This window comes from Stenella coeruleoalba, assembly GCF_951394435.1.
Source record: "Stenella coeruleoalba genome assembly, chromosome: 12".
NCBI classification, from domain to species: Eukaryota; Metazoa; Chordata; class Mammalia; order Artiodactyla; family Delphinidae; genus Stenella; species Stenella coeruleoalba.
The window spans coordinates 41053337-41069625 of record NC_137158.1 but is presented as its reverse complement, the minus strand read 5'-3'; the positions used below and the strand labels follow the sequence as shown (position 1 = coordinate 41069625).

The window sequence follows — 16289 nt, the reverse complement described above, 5'->3', positions numbered from 1 at the left end:
ATGCAGATTGTAGGTCTATTAAAATCCCTTATTTTACCTTACAGATATTTGTTGCACAGACACTGCTGTATTTAGAAATTTCTATTTCAGTTCATTAAAAACTGCAAAACCAATCTGTATCATGTACCAAACTGATTTTAAATAAATCTACATGTTTGTTGGATTAATCTGCTCTTTTTTATTAACGAAAGTATGTTTTTATATTTTGATTATGAAGTTTAATGCTAGTGAGTTTACCTTAGTCTGTTGGGGGATGGCTTGTCTCCTCAGTTTTTCATTGCTCCTGAAGACTAGCAGATAGTAACTAAGGGACATATTCATCAGTGGAGAACAGAGCCTTAGAAATGATAGTTGGAGGGAGGACTTGGTATGCCTGTGGGATTGACATGCAAGTTGATCTTCCTCAAATCATTAGAAATCATCTACTTATGTGCTAGTTAAGCAAGTATTTATCAGAATACCATCTGTTGTTAGATATCTGAAAGCTTGTTTGTGACTTTCTGCCTTATTCAGATTGCATATAAAGTAAAATTGGGTTTCTGTTCAGAGTCTTTGGTATAAATATCTAGGACAAAGCCACATGCTGGTATGTGAAATCTGGTTCTTTAGGCCCATGTTTGGGGCAACATTATATTCTATATTAAATCACAGAACTTGGACTAAGAAGAGAGAATAAATACCTATCAGCCTTAAAATCCAGAAGAGTGTATTGAAGGCTCCCCAAAACATTGCTAGAGACAAATTGTTATTTTGATAAGAATGGTGTTCACAATAGGTTTTTTTTTTATGATAATGAAAAGTCCTGTGTATTTCCCCATGTAGTTACCATCCCTGTGCTCTTCCTTAATTTGTATAGATAACCTGTTGCTGGTGTTATCTACCTTCTGCCTAAAGGATGTCCTTTAACCTTGAACATTTCTAGTTTTGATGGTACAGGTATTGTTGATGAATTCTTCCAGTTTTTGTGTGTCTGCTTTCGTTTTTGAAAGACGTTTTCATTGGATATAGAATTCTAGGTTGACATTTTTGCTTTTAGCCCTTTAATGATGTTGATCTATCATCTTCTCACATGCATCGTGTCCTATGAGAAATCTCATCTTTATCTTTTGTTCCTCAGTACATGTTTTTTTTTTCCTCTTTAAAGATTTTTCTCCTTATCACCATTTTGAGCATTTTGATTGTGATGTGCTATGCTGTAGTTTTCTTTGTTTCTTGTGGTTGAGGTTTGTTGAGTTTCTTGGATCTATGGTTCTTCATCACATTTGGAAAACATTCAGCTATTTCGTCAGGTATCTTTTTCTGTTCTTTCCATTCTCTGTGTTGGGGACTCTAATTACACAGAGGCTGCTAGAAGGTGACTTACAGTTTACCCATGCACTGTTTAGGTTTTTAAAAAATCTTTCTCTGTTTCATGTCAGATTATTACCATCTTCAAATTCACTAACTTCTGCTATGTCTAATCTGTTTTTAATCTTACCCAGTGTGTTTTTCATTTCAGGTGTCGTCACTTTTAAAAGTTCAATTTGGGTGTTTTTCACGTTTCTGCGTGTTCCATCTTTACTTTTTGAACATATAACAGCTTTTAACATCTGGGTCAGTTTCTGTTCATTGACTTTTTTTTCCCCTCATTATGGGTCATATTTTCCTACTTCTTTGTAGGCTTGCTAATTTTTTATTGCATGCCAGACATAAATTTTAACTTGCTGGATGCCAGTTATTTTTGTTCTGGGACATAGTTGAAAACTATGAAAACAGTTGGATCCAACTTGGAAACAGTTGGATCCTTTCAGGTCTTGCTTTTAAGCTTTGTTAGGTGAGACCAGAGCATTTGTTCTAGGGCTAATTGTTCCCCAATTCTGTGTACGTAGTTCCTCCTGGATTAAGAGGCTTTCTGGTCTGGGCTAGTGGAAACAGCCTCTATTCCTAGACTTGTGTGCGTTCCAGGTACTGTTTCCTCTAAACCTTTCCCCAGCCTTGGGTAGTTTCCTCATGTACATGTGCTGACCAGTACATTGCTGAACACTTGAGGGGAGGGGTGCGCTCTGCAAATCTCTGGAGTTCCACTTTGTGTAGTTTTCTCCTCCCTGGTCCTCTGCCCTGGGAACTCTATCTCCCTTCATCTCCCTTAACTTTCAGCTCCATCTCCTCAACTCAGGAAGTCCACTGAGCTCTGCCTGGTTGTTTCCTTCCTGCATCATGGCTTAGAAATTCAAGGCAGTAAGCTGGGTCGGTGGTTTTCTTTCCTTCAGGGATCACTGTCCTTCTTTGCCTAAAGTCCAATGTATTGAAAACCACTGTTTAATGTGTTTTGTCTAGTTTTTCATTTGTTTCAGGGTATATCCAGTCTCTTATTTCATCTTGGCCAGAAGAAAAAGTTCGAGATAGGACTTTAGTCTTAATTTTTAATTATTTAAGTAATAAATACATTTTTTTTTCTTGAACTATTACAGGTGAAGTCTGCTTTGACCATCCCTAGCCCCTTCCCCTTCCTTGCCCTCCTCCACTTTCCAGAGGTAATTACTAGAATTGGTTTGGTGTTAAACTCTTCCCCTCAGCAATTTATATACACATAACTAAATGTACCCTTAAAAAAATATATGATGTGAATTTTTATTTTAACATTATCCTGCAACTTTTTTTCCACTCATTAGCTATACCAAATTCTTAAATTCTCTGTTGGTATATGTAGTGTGAATATTGTAAGTATCTACCTATTGAAGCACAATTAGGTTGTTTGTAATTTGTAGTTTTTACTGTTTTCTAAAGAATATCTTTGTACCTGTCACCTTGTTTATGTATGAATATTTCTCTAGAGTAAACATGGAGAAATGGACACCTACGTCACAGGGTTTCCACTTTAAAATCTTTAACACACTGAGATTGCCTTCCAGTCCCCACCAGCAGATATCAGAATGTTTTCTGTATCCTTACCACTTGATATTGGCAAAGTTAAATTTTAATATTCCAGTAAGTAGAATGATTTATTTGGTTACTATAATTAATTTGTACTTCCTCTGTGAATTGCCTGTTTTTCTATCATCTTAACATTTTGTAGATTTTTTTAATCTTAAAATATGCTGGGTGCTAACCCATGGTCAGTGGACTTTCTTCAATCATTATTTTCAAGTCTTTGATTTTGGTGTCTGTTTCAGCAGGAAACAGAAGCCACATAATATGAACAGGAAGATTTGACAGAAAAGTATTAACTATAGGAGTAGATTGGAGTGATGGGGCATATTATCTGTAATATTTTAAGAAATAAAAATCTGCAAAGCAGTAAAGAGAACTCTAAAGAATACACAAAATAGCAAATCTCGGGAATAGCCACTATCTGTGTTCCTTGTGGCTGAATTCCAGAAATCAAGATACAACCATGGCTCTTGGGATGAAGCTTGTGACAGCTGTAAATCCCTTGGCGATGGTGCCAGGGAAGCTATCCATGAGGAGATACTACATCAGTGGCAGTCTGTGAAGTCATCCAACAGGGGGTGCAGGGTAAGGTGACACTGTACTGCTAAGCTATATGCGCTGCTAGAGCTGGGCACTGTTAAGAGTCTACCCAGAACCAGGAAGAGAAATTCCTCCAGTACCTTCTACTGACAAAACATGCCACCTAGCAAAAAAGTATTCATATGGCCCAGCTCCATTTTCACCATAATAATTGATGGAGCAGGCAACAAGGAGTAGATTCAAAGCCCTTGTTTCTAAATTAATGAACTTCCACTATATATTCGATATTTCTTTTGCCCTTTGTCAGAACCTCAGTTGGTCAGGGTTCTTCACCTGGTGGAGTGACCCAAATATTCATTACCAAAGGTTCTGAATCCTCTAATTGTCCTACCTGTTTTGGTCACTGTCATTTTTCATTAACCTTTTCTGTTTCTCAGGTACCCAGAGAATCCCCTGTGTTCCAGATATAGCCCTTGCCTCAATTATGTACCAGCAATACAACCTCCCTTTGGTAATCAGAATTGATCATTCCAGCCAGTGTAGTAAGACCTTTTTCTGCCTATTGGTTTAGCGGCAAAAGAATCCTGGCCAAGCGGCAGTCTCAGATCAGTAGGCCCATTGTTGTGTCCCTAGATGAAGCATCCCTTGGAAACTAAGACCTCCAAACCAGCACAGTTCGAGGTTGCTGGGATGAGAGTATAATCATGAGAGGTGCCACCCCTTGATCTTGGACCCATATACTCCGTCTCAAGCCAGCTGCTACCTTTAAGACAGAATTCCATCCTTGCAGGGTGGTGTCTCCCAACTGTTACACACGAATACTCTGAGCTGTTCCACCTTTCAGTTAGACCAGCCACTTCTGAGTGTTGGGGTATGTTAATTTCATGAGCTCACTGCAGCATTTCCTTGATTGTGAAATTGTTTCCTTGGTTAAAAGAAATGCTATAGGAAATGCCATGATGGTGGGTAAGGCATTCTGTGAGTACATGACATGGGTCAGGTGGTAATGCTGAAAGAAGCATTACGGACAGGAAGGCAATCCATGTCCAGAATCCATGTCTATTTTAGTGAAGTTGAATCTCTGCCCCATCTATGATAGAAGGGGTCCAATGTAATCAAACTGCCACCAGGTGGATGACTATCACCCATGGGATTGGTGCAGTACTGTGGCCTTAGTATCGGCCTCAGCTCTTGACAGATTAGGCACTTGTCAGTAGTGCATGCCAGCCTTAGGAAGGGGACGTCTATGTTGTTGAGCCCATTCAAAGCCTCTGGCCCTGCCACCAATGCTATATTGTTCATGGGCGCAGTGAGCAAGCACTAGGGTAGCTGGGGAATGAGGTTGACTGACACCCACGGAGTACATTATTTTTTGCCCACTGGATTAATAAGAGCCTCCTCTGCTGTGGATGACCTTTACTGGACATTGACATGGGACACAAATATCTTCACAGTGTGTGACCATTCCCAGGTCCATCCACATACCTGTTCCCAGACTTCCTTATCACCAGACTTTCAATCCTGTTTCCTCCTAGTCCTTGGATAACCGAACCATCAGCCCATGAATCAGTATAGATCTGTAGCTGTGGTCATCACTCATTCAGACATAGTGGACAACCAGATGTACTCTCAGACTTCTGCTCACAGGGAGGATTTTATTTCACCATTGTCCTTCAGGTCCACCCCTGGTGCTGCAGATGCCCACTTTTGGGTGGAACCAACAATATGCAGACCTATCTATAAAGCAGGCTTGATTTTGTTTTGTTTTGTTTTTTCTTTTTTGGCCAGCTAGTTGTTAGAGCACCTCAGGTCAGAGGTATGGATTGAGTTGATACTGAGTCTGAGCCACGTGTTCAAGGACACTTTATGTTGCAGACCAGCTCAAGCAAGCTAAGTCTATTGTATACCATTTCCATTGACTGCTGCTGTGCATGCTCAAGTTTATGACTAAGTGGGTCCTACAACACCCAAATCATGATGGGAAGCTCAGGCTATATGATCACCTAATCTCCCTTGGTTAGACATTCAGTCTCTACCAAGGTGCAAAAGGAGAAGAGTTATCTTCAGAAGAGGGCAAAGATTTGCTCCAAAATCCTAGGGGTCTGCCCTGTGATTCTCCTACTGGTGCTTGACAGAAGCTCCATGCTGTGTCCCTATATGCCTGGACACTTAGTATCATTGGCTCTGTTGGATCATACGACCTAAATGGCAGAGCAGCTTATACTTTACCTCAAATTCACAACAGGGCCTTCGCGAGTGATTTCCTACTCAAAATTGGTAGTCTTACGGGTGACTCTCTAGGTTGGTTGAAGTAGCACACTCAAATATAGTATATGTTTGCCTTTAAAATCCAAAAAGGCCTACTTAGCATCATACCTCTTTTTTCATGGTAACATACTGTGAGATGAAGCAATATGGCTTTCATCTTGGGGGTTCATCATGCTCTAAGCCCCCAGAAACTCTGTTGCAGTTACGTTTTGTAGGATTTATCTTTCACCCTCTAGTTCTTATGAGTCTTACTAAGGTACCTAAGTACTTACTACTTCCTGCTCATCGTATCCAGTCAGCATAATTTTGTCAATGTAGTGGATCAGTGTGATGTTTGTGGAATATCATGATGCTCTAGGTCTCTAGGAACTATATCATGACAGAGCAGGAGAACTGATGAAGCCTTGAGGCAAGAATTTGAAGTTATATTGTGACCCTTCCAGGTAAAAGCAAACTGCCTCTTGTGTTCCTTGCAATTTGATATGGAGCAAAAGGCATTATAACAGCGTAACAAGTGCCAAGGGCATACTCATTTGCTCCAGTAAGATACTGCATCTGGGATAGCAGCTGCAATTGGAATCACTACTTGGTTAAGGTGTGAACCTGATAGTCCCTAGTCATTTTCTAAGATCCATCTGTTTTCTGCACAGGCCAAAGTGGTGTGTTAAGTGGTGATGTTAAAGGTATCACCACCCTCACTTTCAAGTCTTTGATGATGGCATTAATCTCTGCAATTTCCCCAGAGTTATTGCTTCTAGTTTCTTGATAGAAAGGGGAAGTTCCAGGGGCTTTTCATTATCCCTTCCTACCATAATGAGCCTTTAACTAATGGGTCAGAGAATAATATTGGAATCCTTTCAGTTGCTAATTATGTCTATTCCAATTATATACATTCAGGAAGTAGGGAAATAACCACACTGGACCAACTGGGTCTACTGTAATTTGGACCTGAGCTAAGCTATCACCTCAGTGTAAGCCTTCATTTTGACTGGTGAGCCATAGTGGTGTTTTGGGCTCCCAGGAATTAGAATTAATTTAGAGGTAGAATTAATTTAGAGGTAGTACCTAGTAAATGCCAAATGGTCTAGATTTTTTTTTTTCCTCTCATGAACAGTCACTCTAGCAAATAATTATAGATACCTAGGAAAATGGAGGAAGATTTATGGTATGTACCTTCAAGGGGATCTATCCTCCTGTAGTTAAGGGGCCCTGGTCTGTGAATTGACTTAGGTCTGGAATCTGGATGAGAGGCTGTAACTCTTCATTGTGCCTATTCAAGTCAGGTTTTGGCTACCAGAGTTTCTCCTGTGTAGATCAAGCAATATTCTATCAATAGTTGGCTGCCCATAGGATTTCATTCATGGAGGTGCATCAACCACCAAACATCTCTGTGTGCCAAGGCATTTTGACTACTCACATGTCCCTGCTGCCCTTTATGATAGATGTCCCACCTTGTCTTGGCAGTTGGCTTCTGCTACTGTGGAAGTGCATCATCACCACTGAAATGAGAGAGCCCGTTTCAACAGCAGTGAGAAACAACAAGATTGTAAATTCATCTATCTTGGTAATTTAGCATTTTGCACAATTAAAATTTGTGCTTGACTTTTAGCAGTATTATCCTCCTAACTACAAGAAATAAGAGATTTTAAAAGGCTACTATCAAAGCTTTCTGGTTCTCAGGGCCATGATTTGAGCTGGGAATCAAAGGACCTGAGCTTGTCATTTTCTTCCCTAAGTGCTGAAGTGCATTAAAAAAAACTCCATCCCACACCACAGTCCTTATGGTCATCATTACTGCCATGAGAGTCAATGTAGGAGCACTTTAGGTTCCCAAGGTAGTGCTTCAGCAGGTACTTCATCACAGTCTACGAGAGGTGGTAGCTCGGTTAATTGTCATTCCACTGCATGCAAAGGATTACACACAGCCTTCCATTTCCCCTTAGCAAGGAGCTTGGCATTGTGTTCAAGCCCAAGGATGTAACCAAACAAATCCCCAAACCCCATCTTTGTGGGTCTGTCTCCTAGGACCACTCCGTTACTGGTATCAGTTCTATATTGGTCATGGGCCATTTAGGTGACAGAAATCACATGGAAATCAAACGGGGAAAGTTTAATATAAAGAATTATTTAACAAGGGATTGAAGTAATGGGAGGATTGGCTGGTAAGCAATAAAGAGAGCTCTAAAGGATATAGGAATATCAGATACAGGGAGCCACCACTACCCTCCTGGGCTGACATCCAGACCTCATGGGAGAGGGTGTGGCCAAGGCTGAATGGCAGAGAAGTTCACTGAGGCTGTGAAGCATCCAAAGGGGTGCTGGGGCAGGAGAAGCTCCTTCATAGGAGGAGCCATGCCAGTGGCACTCCACCAGGGAACTGCATGCACCACTGGAGCTGGGCATTGCAGAAGCTGCGTGTGCTACAGGAACCTGGTGCTGCAGAAGCCATGCATGCTGCAGGAGCCTGCCTAGAGGAGGACCCCAGAACCTGGAAGAGAAACCCTTCTTCCTTCTCCAGGGTCCCTCCAGCACCCTATCCTGACAAAGCTTAACATCTTGCCAGGTGACAAAGAAGAAACGTTTACAGGGTCCAGATTCATTATTTCATGGAAGACAGTGAAGGATGAATTTGGAGCTGAGAGGTCATAAATCGTTAAGTGGTATCATACCTGGTCATATCATGTTGAATTTTTAATTTTGATGTCAAAGTCATCAATCTTCCTTTTGTTTTTTATGTCCTATTTCAGAAATAAGTTTGTATGTCTGTGCGTGTGCATGTGTGTGTGCATGTAGATATTTAATCCATTTGGCATTCATTGTGTATAGTGTAAGGTGATGATTTAATCTAATTCAAATAGACCCAACTTTTTCCTTAATTTGAAAAGCTACATATATCATATATAAATTTATGTATGTAAATATGTTTCTCTAGTCTCTTCTGTTCCATTCATCTATTTATTTATTCCCTTACCCAAGATAAATTTTCCTGTCTGAACAAAAAGACTTGGATTAGGACTTTACAAAAGTCTGAAGAGTGTCTTGCCATTTATAGGAAGAAAAAAAAGACTGTTAATAGAGAATGGTGTTCTTAAGTGAAACAAATAGAAATAAGTGCTTTGAAGTTTCTTTGGATTAATCTCTGTCCTGGTTTTTCACTTGTTAGTGAATACTGTCTGGTAGCAATGCCCTCTCTCCTGGCTCTCTCACCTAATCAGTAACTCTAGAACCCATATTACGAGGTTGCTCATTGACCAGAGACAAGGCCTAGGTTGTAGAAATGCAAATCAAGGGCCTCCCTGGTGGCGCAGTGGTTGAGAGTCCGCCTGCTGATGCAGGGGACACGGGTTCTTGCCCCAGTCCGGTGCCTCCGCAACAGGAGAGGCCACAACAGTGAGAGGCCCACATACCGCAAAACAAAAACAAAAAGCAAATCAACTCTTATGTTTTAAAATTCAGGGCCAAACCCTACTTCATCTGGGACAACAACATGTACTCATCTCAGTTCTTCCATGCTATCTTCACAATACAGATAGTAAAATTTAGATAAAAGGCTTAATGGAATTTAGAATCATTTTTATTCATTCAAATGCTCATAGAAATAAAACTTGGAAAAAGGATATATGATTACCAGTCAGGTCTGAATGGGATTCTGGATGGAGCCATTTTAACTTGAAAACCTGAAAGTTGAACATTTTCTGCCACATTGGGTAGGAAGACATGGTCAATTCTTTTTTTGTGTTTAATAGGTACCTGCAATATAAATATTAAGTAGATACTGGAGCCTTTTAAAAAGATGGTGAATAATTCTTGTTATAGCATCATTACAAGTCACTGTTATTAATAAGACCAAGGTCATTGGTTCAGTCTGGGTTAGGCCATTTAGTGTGCCGTCTTGTACATATTTTGCCTCTTGTTATAAAGGGAACTGGTCAGGAATGAATCCATCAATGGAAAGCCATTTCCAGCTAAGGAAGGAAAGATATCCCATATTTGGAGTAATCAATAAATTCTTTAATGTTTTATCATTTGTGTTGGTGCAGTGCTACTTTTTAAAAGAAAATCATTGGTGTTCTTATATCTCAGCCATGTATAAACTCCTCTCAATCTGTATTTATCTCACTTGTTTCATAGGCCTTATTTCAGAAGTCAGACCTTAGATAGATTTGAAGAGGCCCCAACTAATTTTGTGGCTTTCCTGGACCTCAGCCTTTTTGCTCGGGGTCTCTATACTGTACGCAAGCCAATGGGCCCACAAGACACTTCCTTATTTATTAGAGTTTATTTAGTAGGGTAAAGTGGCCAACAATTAGTCTTAGACCATCACCCTTCTAAATCTCTAAAACCTAGTGGATGTCCACTAATGTAGTTAGCTACTTAGCAGCTTTCGCAACCATAAGAGTTGTGATCAGCAACCTGCCCCACTGCAGGAACATTTGCTTTGGGGAGTGAAATGGGGATGGAGTGAATCTTAAAAGCCTTTTGGTCCCATACAAATCAACAGAATGTTGCTTCCTTTTGGAAAGGGCTTTGCAGAAACAAATAGACATATAGTAGAACTTCACCTTTTGCTGAAAGATGACTGCACAGAGATTGGTGGGCCAAGCAAAAGGTGGGTATTGATAATGTGGCCCTACTTGGTCAAGGATCTCAATTGGGTATGTTCCTGACCTGCTTCTTCCCTCTCTGTGTGTCTCCCCTTAACTGTGTCTAAAAATACTTCAACAAACTTTTGGTCCACTAACTAGACCATCAGTTTCAAAAGAGGCCTTAGGATGGCATATTTTCTCTGACAGAATGATTATATTTTTTCCTCTTAATTTTTCTCAAGGTAAGAGGGGAGGAACTGTTAAATGTGTTGACTAGATATAAAAACCTCTGGAGGGGATTCTGAAAAACAGTGGAGCAAAGAGTGTAATACTTATTACACTCAGAGAAGGCAGTGGAAGAGGATGCAAATAGTGTTTTACATAAGCTAAGAGCTGAAATATTAAAAAAAAAATCTTCAAATATATGCTATACTTCAAACTAATCTGCATTCCAAGAATTTCTTTGGAGGGTAGATTTCTCACGTGTTTTAAGATGACTTCTGAAATTCTTTATTTCTGCTCTGCCAAGGAACTCAGATAAAGGCTCTGATGCTGCTAGTTAATTATTGTAGATAATCAAAAAAAAAAATTCAGAGACAGAACATGGCAAGGTGTTGGTACTGACTTTCATACCCATTTACTGAACTGTAATTGAGTGAGAGCTTTTGGACTTAATTGTTTCAACATCAGAATTTTATTACTGAGGAGTGATGTCATCAAGATGGCAGAGTAGGAAGCCCTAGACCCTCCTTCCCACATAAACACACTGATTCAGCAACAATTCATGGACAAATTCCCTTTGTGAGAAATCCAGAATTTTATTTTCTAACACCCAACCACTGAGATAAGGTCCTGATACACAATTTTTTTTTTTTTTTTTTTTTCTGGTACGTGGGCCTCTCACTGTTGTGGCCTCTCCCGTTGCGGAGCACAGGCTCCGGACGCTCAGGCTCAGTGGCCATGGCTCACAGGCCCAGCCGCTCCGCGGCATGTGGGATCTTCCTGGACCGGGGCACGAACCCGTGTTCCCTGCATCGGCAGGCGGACTCTCAACCACTGCGCCACCAGGGAAGCCCCGATACACAATTTTTTAATATAAGTTTGAAGTGACCCTAAATCCATAATTTCATATTTACATTTTTCATTGTTTCATATACATAATCAAATTTATCATTACTTACAGTCTTTGGCCTTTGAATCCTTCTTGTTATTTTACTGCCCATGAGATGAGTCTTTAAAAGGTGTTACTGGCTGTATCTGGATGATGTGGAAGCAGAACTTAGGGAGTAGTGAGCCAGGGATATAAGGCCTATAATGTGAAAAATGTTAAATTGTATCTCTGGTTACAATGTACAGGCCTAGATTTAATTCATAAAATTTTAGAGCTTAAAATGGGCCTCTGATCCAGCTTCATCAGTTCTGAGTGAAGATGTCAAAACCTGGATGGAGTCTTTTGCCTGAGGGTCCATGACCAAGTGAAAGAGAAAGAGATGATGGGTTACTTGGACTTGTGGGTAGAAGTGGACAGACTGAGATACTCACATTAATAGAACTTGGTAATTAATTAGATTTACAGGGTGAGGAAGATTAGCTCTCAGATTTCTGGCTCAACTGGTTAGATGTTAATTTTATTTTATGGTGGATTTTATGATGATGGCACATACATGCTCAACAAGTCATTGTTGGTTATTAGATCAGAAGGATAGATGTGTGGGAAACATGAGTGTGTAGAGAGGAAGCAGACAAAGATTAACTCAAGACCCCTGAGAAGACAGAAGCCCATGGGATGCTGTTAACAGCAACTGTCCCAAGGAAGAAAGGGGGCACCTTTTCCATTTTAACAGGAGGGAAGGAGAAGCAGCTGAGTATAGATGTAGGTAGGCTGGGGACAAGAAGTAGAGGGAGTTCCCATCTGATAGGAGAGGAGGACAGTGTCTGAAAGTCTGAAGAGACCAGGAAGATTTAAAATAGTTGCTGCATTATAATAACTTTAAATAGAATATAATCTATAAACACATTGAATCACTATGTTGTACACCTGAATCTAATATGATACTGTAAATCAACTATACTTCAATTAAAAATAAATGAAATAAAATAAAACAGCTGCTGTGAAGAGGAGGCGAGAGTGAGCTGACCCTACCCTTGGCTCCAGGGGAGAACATGTGAGCTGGGCCTAAGCCTACCAGGCATCTCAGTCTCTGGCTTCAGTGATTTGTTCAAAATTGGTCACATGACCTGAGTCAGCCTAGTCAGAGCTCGATTGCTTTTAACTGTCCCTTCTCCACACCCCACTCCTGCCATGTGAGCTTGAACAGAGGATGGAAGCTACAGGGGTGGCAGCCATCTTGCTTCCCAAGGGGCTCTACTTCCTGTCTGCTCTCAGACTGCTCAGGGCCCAGAGATGCAGAGAGAAATCAGTCCTCAAGAAATAGTTCAAACCTTGATCACACCCATATGGATCAATGGAATGGAATAGAGAGCCCAGAAATAAACCCACACATCTATGATCAATTAATCTTTGACAAAGGAGGCAAGAATATACAATGGAGAAAAGACAGTCTTTTCAGCAAGTGGTGGGAGAGCTGGGCAGCTACATGTAACTCAATGAAGTTATTAGAACACTCCCTTACACCATACACAAAAATAAACTCAAAATGGCGTAAAGACTTAAATATAAGACATGACAACATAAAACTCCTAGAAGAGAACATAGCCGAACATTCTCTGACGTAACTTGTAGCAATGTTTTCTTAGATCAGACTCCCAAGGCAATAGAAATAAAAGCAAAAATAAACAAATGGGACCTAATCAAACTTTAAGCTTTTGCACAGCAAAGGAAACCATAAACAAAACAAAAAGACAACCTACGGACTGGAAGAAAATATTTGCAAACGATGCGATTGACAAGGGCTTAATTTCCAAAATGTACAAACAGCTCATACAACTCAATAACAAAAAAACAACCCAGGGCTTCCCTGGTGGCGCAGTGGTTGAGAGTCCGCCTGCCGATGCAGGGGACGCGGGTTCGTGCCCCGGTCCGGGAAGATCCCACATGCCGCGGAGCAGCTGGGCCCGTGAGCCATGGCCGCTGAGCCTGCGCGTCTGGAGCCTGTGCTCCGCAACGGGAGAGGCCACAACAGTGAGAGGCCCGTGTACCGCAAACAAAACAAAAAACAAACAAACAAACAAAAATAACCCAACCCAATCAAAAAATGGGCAGAAGACTTAAATAGACATTTCTCCAAAGAAGACGTACAGATGGCCAGCAGGCACATGAAAAGATACTCAACATGGCTAATTATTAGAAAAATGCAAATCAAAACTACAAGGTATCACCTCATACCAGTCAGAATGGCCACCATCAAAAAGTCTACAAATAATAAATGCTGGAGAGCGTGTGGAGAAAAGGGAGCCCTCCTACGCTGTTGGTGGGAATGTAAATTGGTATAGCCAGTATAGAAAACAGTATGGAAGATCCTTAAAAAGCTAAAAAATAGTTGCCATATGATCCAGCAATCCCACTCCTGGGCATATATCCAGAGAAAACTATAATTCGAAAAGACACATGCACCCCAACGTTCATAGCAGCACTATTTACAATAGAGAAGACGTGGAAGCAACCTAAGTGTCCATCAACAGATGAATGGATAAAGAAGACGTGAGATACACACGCACACACACACACACACAATGAAATACTACTCAGCTATTAAAAAAGGATGAAGTATAGCCATTTGCAGCAACGTGGATGGACCTAGAGATTATCATACTAAGTAAGTCAAAGACAAATATGATATCACTTATATATGGAATCTAAAATATGATACAAATGAACTTCTTTACAAACCAGAAATAGACCCACAGACGTAGAAAACAAATTTCTGCTTGCCAAAGGGGAAAGGTGGGGGGGGAGAGGTAAATTAGGAGTTTGAGATTAGTAGATACTAACTACTGTATATAAAATAGATAAACAAAGAAGTCCTACTGTATAACACAGGGAACTATATTCAATATCTTGTAATAAACTAAGGCAAAAGAATATGAAAAAGAATATATATATACACATATGTATATATATATATGTATATATCTGAATCAATTTGCTGTACACCAGAAACTAACACAACATTGTAAATCAATAAAAATTCAAAAAATAAAAACAAGCCTTGATCAAGCCAGCTTAAGCCAATCTATCTCTGAACATTTCAGTTTTGTAAGCCAATTGATTCCATTTTTTTCCTTAAGCATTTTGAGAGTAACTGAACTAGAACAAATTGTAATTTCTCAGGAGTTACAAGATCCTAAGGGGAATCCATGTTAATGCTAAGTAAAGAGAACTTGCCCCTTAATTCTGCTTCTGCTGGGAAGCAGGGAGGCTGCTGTGACCACCTCTACAGAAAGGAGAGAGACCTGGCTCACCTCACGCTTCTGGCTAGACATCTGAGAAAGGAGTGGTAATGGCTGACTTTTACCTTTTAGCACCAATAGTATAGGTAATATCTGGCTGTCCTCTAGTGCTTGGTACTAAATTTAGACAGGTATGACCTCTGATGAATCTACACTCTGGAAAGGGAATGTTGCCTGCCATTCCAGTAAATGAAGAATGTTGCCTGCCATCAAGCCATCAGCTACTGCAGTTCTGCTCCCCTCAGTGTGCCCTGAGGGGAATTTAGGATGGAGAAAAACAGGAAACATTCTGTGCTCTGGAAGCTGGCCCTAGATGGTTAAGATGCATACCTAGGGAATAATTTCAATGAGCCCAGACTCTTGCATCTTCCCATACATAGAAAAGCACTAAAATCATTAACTTGTTTTTTTTGTGATTAGCAGTAATCTTATGATGTTCAACCACATGGTTTGTTTTTCAGCAAAACTCCTCTATATCCTGGATCCTTCTCCACCTCTTCAGAGCAGTTCCTCAGAGCTATCTGAGAGGCTGTCTCCTGGGCTACAGTCCTTAGTAAGCTCCCCAAGTAAAACTTAATTTGCAGCTTTTAGGTTGTGCATTTTTCTTCAGTAGACAACATGTAGAAAGTCCTAAGCAAACCCCCTCCCGTCGCTGCAGGAGACAGATAGGGGCTGAGACTTGGGAGTAACTTCTACCTCTGCTTCTTGAAAGAGAGGCTTCTCTTTTACTCCTGCCGTGTCCCCAATCCTGGGAATTAGAGTTCCCCCCACCTGCCTCCTGCCCCACTCTGGTCCTTCTTTGTAAATGTGCAGGTCTTAGAGGACACAGATGGCAGTTTGAGAGGACATGTTAACTCAGAAAGGAATTTAAAAGATGCTTGGCTGGGCTGGAGGCAGAGGGGAAAGGGAGAAACAAAAAACCCCAGCGAGAGTGGAGAGGAGAGTGCAAGGACAGAACCACTCAGGGTGGGTGGTCAAAATAGGGCCCTTGGGCGCTCTTGATTTGCTTCCTCTCTGGACCTGGGCTGGGGTGGGGGACGCCAGCCCCACGGTCAGGGCCCAGGCAGCAGGCATCGGCAGGCAGGAGCACCCTGGGGCTTTACCAACAAGCCCAGCCTTGTTCTTAGAAAACCCAAACTATCTTGACCTTTGAAAAGAATCTTTCTGCCTCTGACAGGCTATGTTTTCTCACATCATTCACACTATAAGTAGCCAAAAGGAAACACATAAAGGAGGACACACATATATGCAAGTGTAATAACCAACATTTGCTCAATGACCTAGTGCTACTACACTCTGTGGCAGACACACATTGTTTCACTGAGTCCTCAGAATACACCTTTGAGGTGGGTATTTTTCAGAGAGGTGAATTAACCTGTCCAAGGTCACACAGCTAGCAGTGACAGAGGAAGGATTTGAACCTTGGCTGTCTTACCCCAAAGTCCATACCCTCACCCACCAGCTATGCTATGGAACAGAAAGGAGGAGCTTGGCTGACCTTAACAATAGGCTGATCGTGGCTACTGATTGGGTAATATTTTTGATAGATCTAGAAGAGAACCTGGAATTTATTTA

The 16289-nt window shown here is 40.9% G+C and overlaps 1 protein-coding gene across 1 annotated transcript in view; it reads right to left on the bottom strand.

Annotated features, from left to right (window-relative positions):
* Positions 1-9342: 9342 nt before the first annotated feature.
* LOC307195478 (uncharacterized protein) overlaps positions 9343-16289 on the bottom strand; it is a gene marked incomplete at its 3' end in the record, with an annotated part of 167192 nt that continues 160245 nt past the window's right edge. The window contains 3 exon segments of the mRNA XM_079939601.1: positions 9343-9468; positions 11486-11548; positions 11552-11613. Coding sequence (XP_079795727.1) covers positions 9343-9468; positions 11486-11548; positions 11552-11613 — 251 coding nt within the window.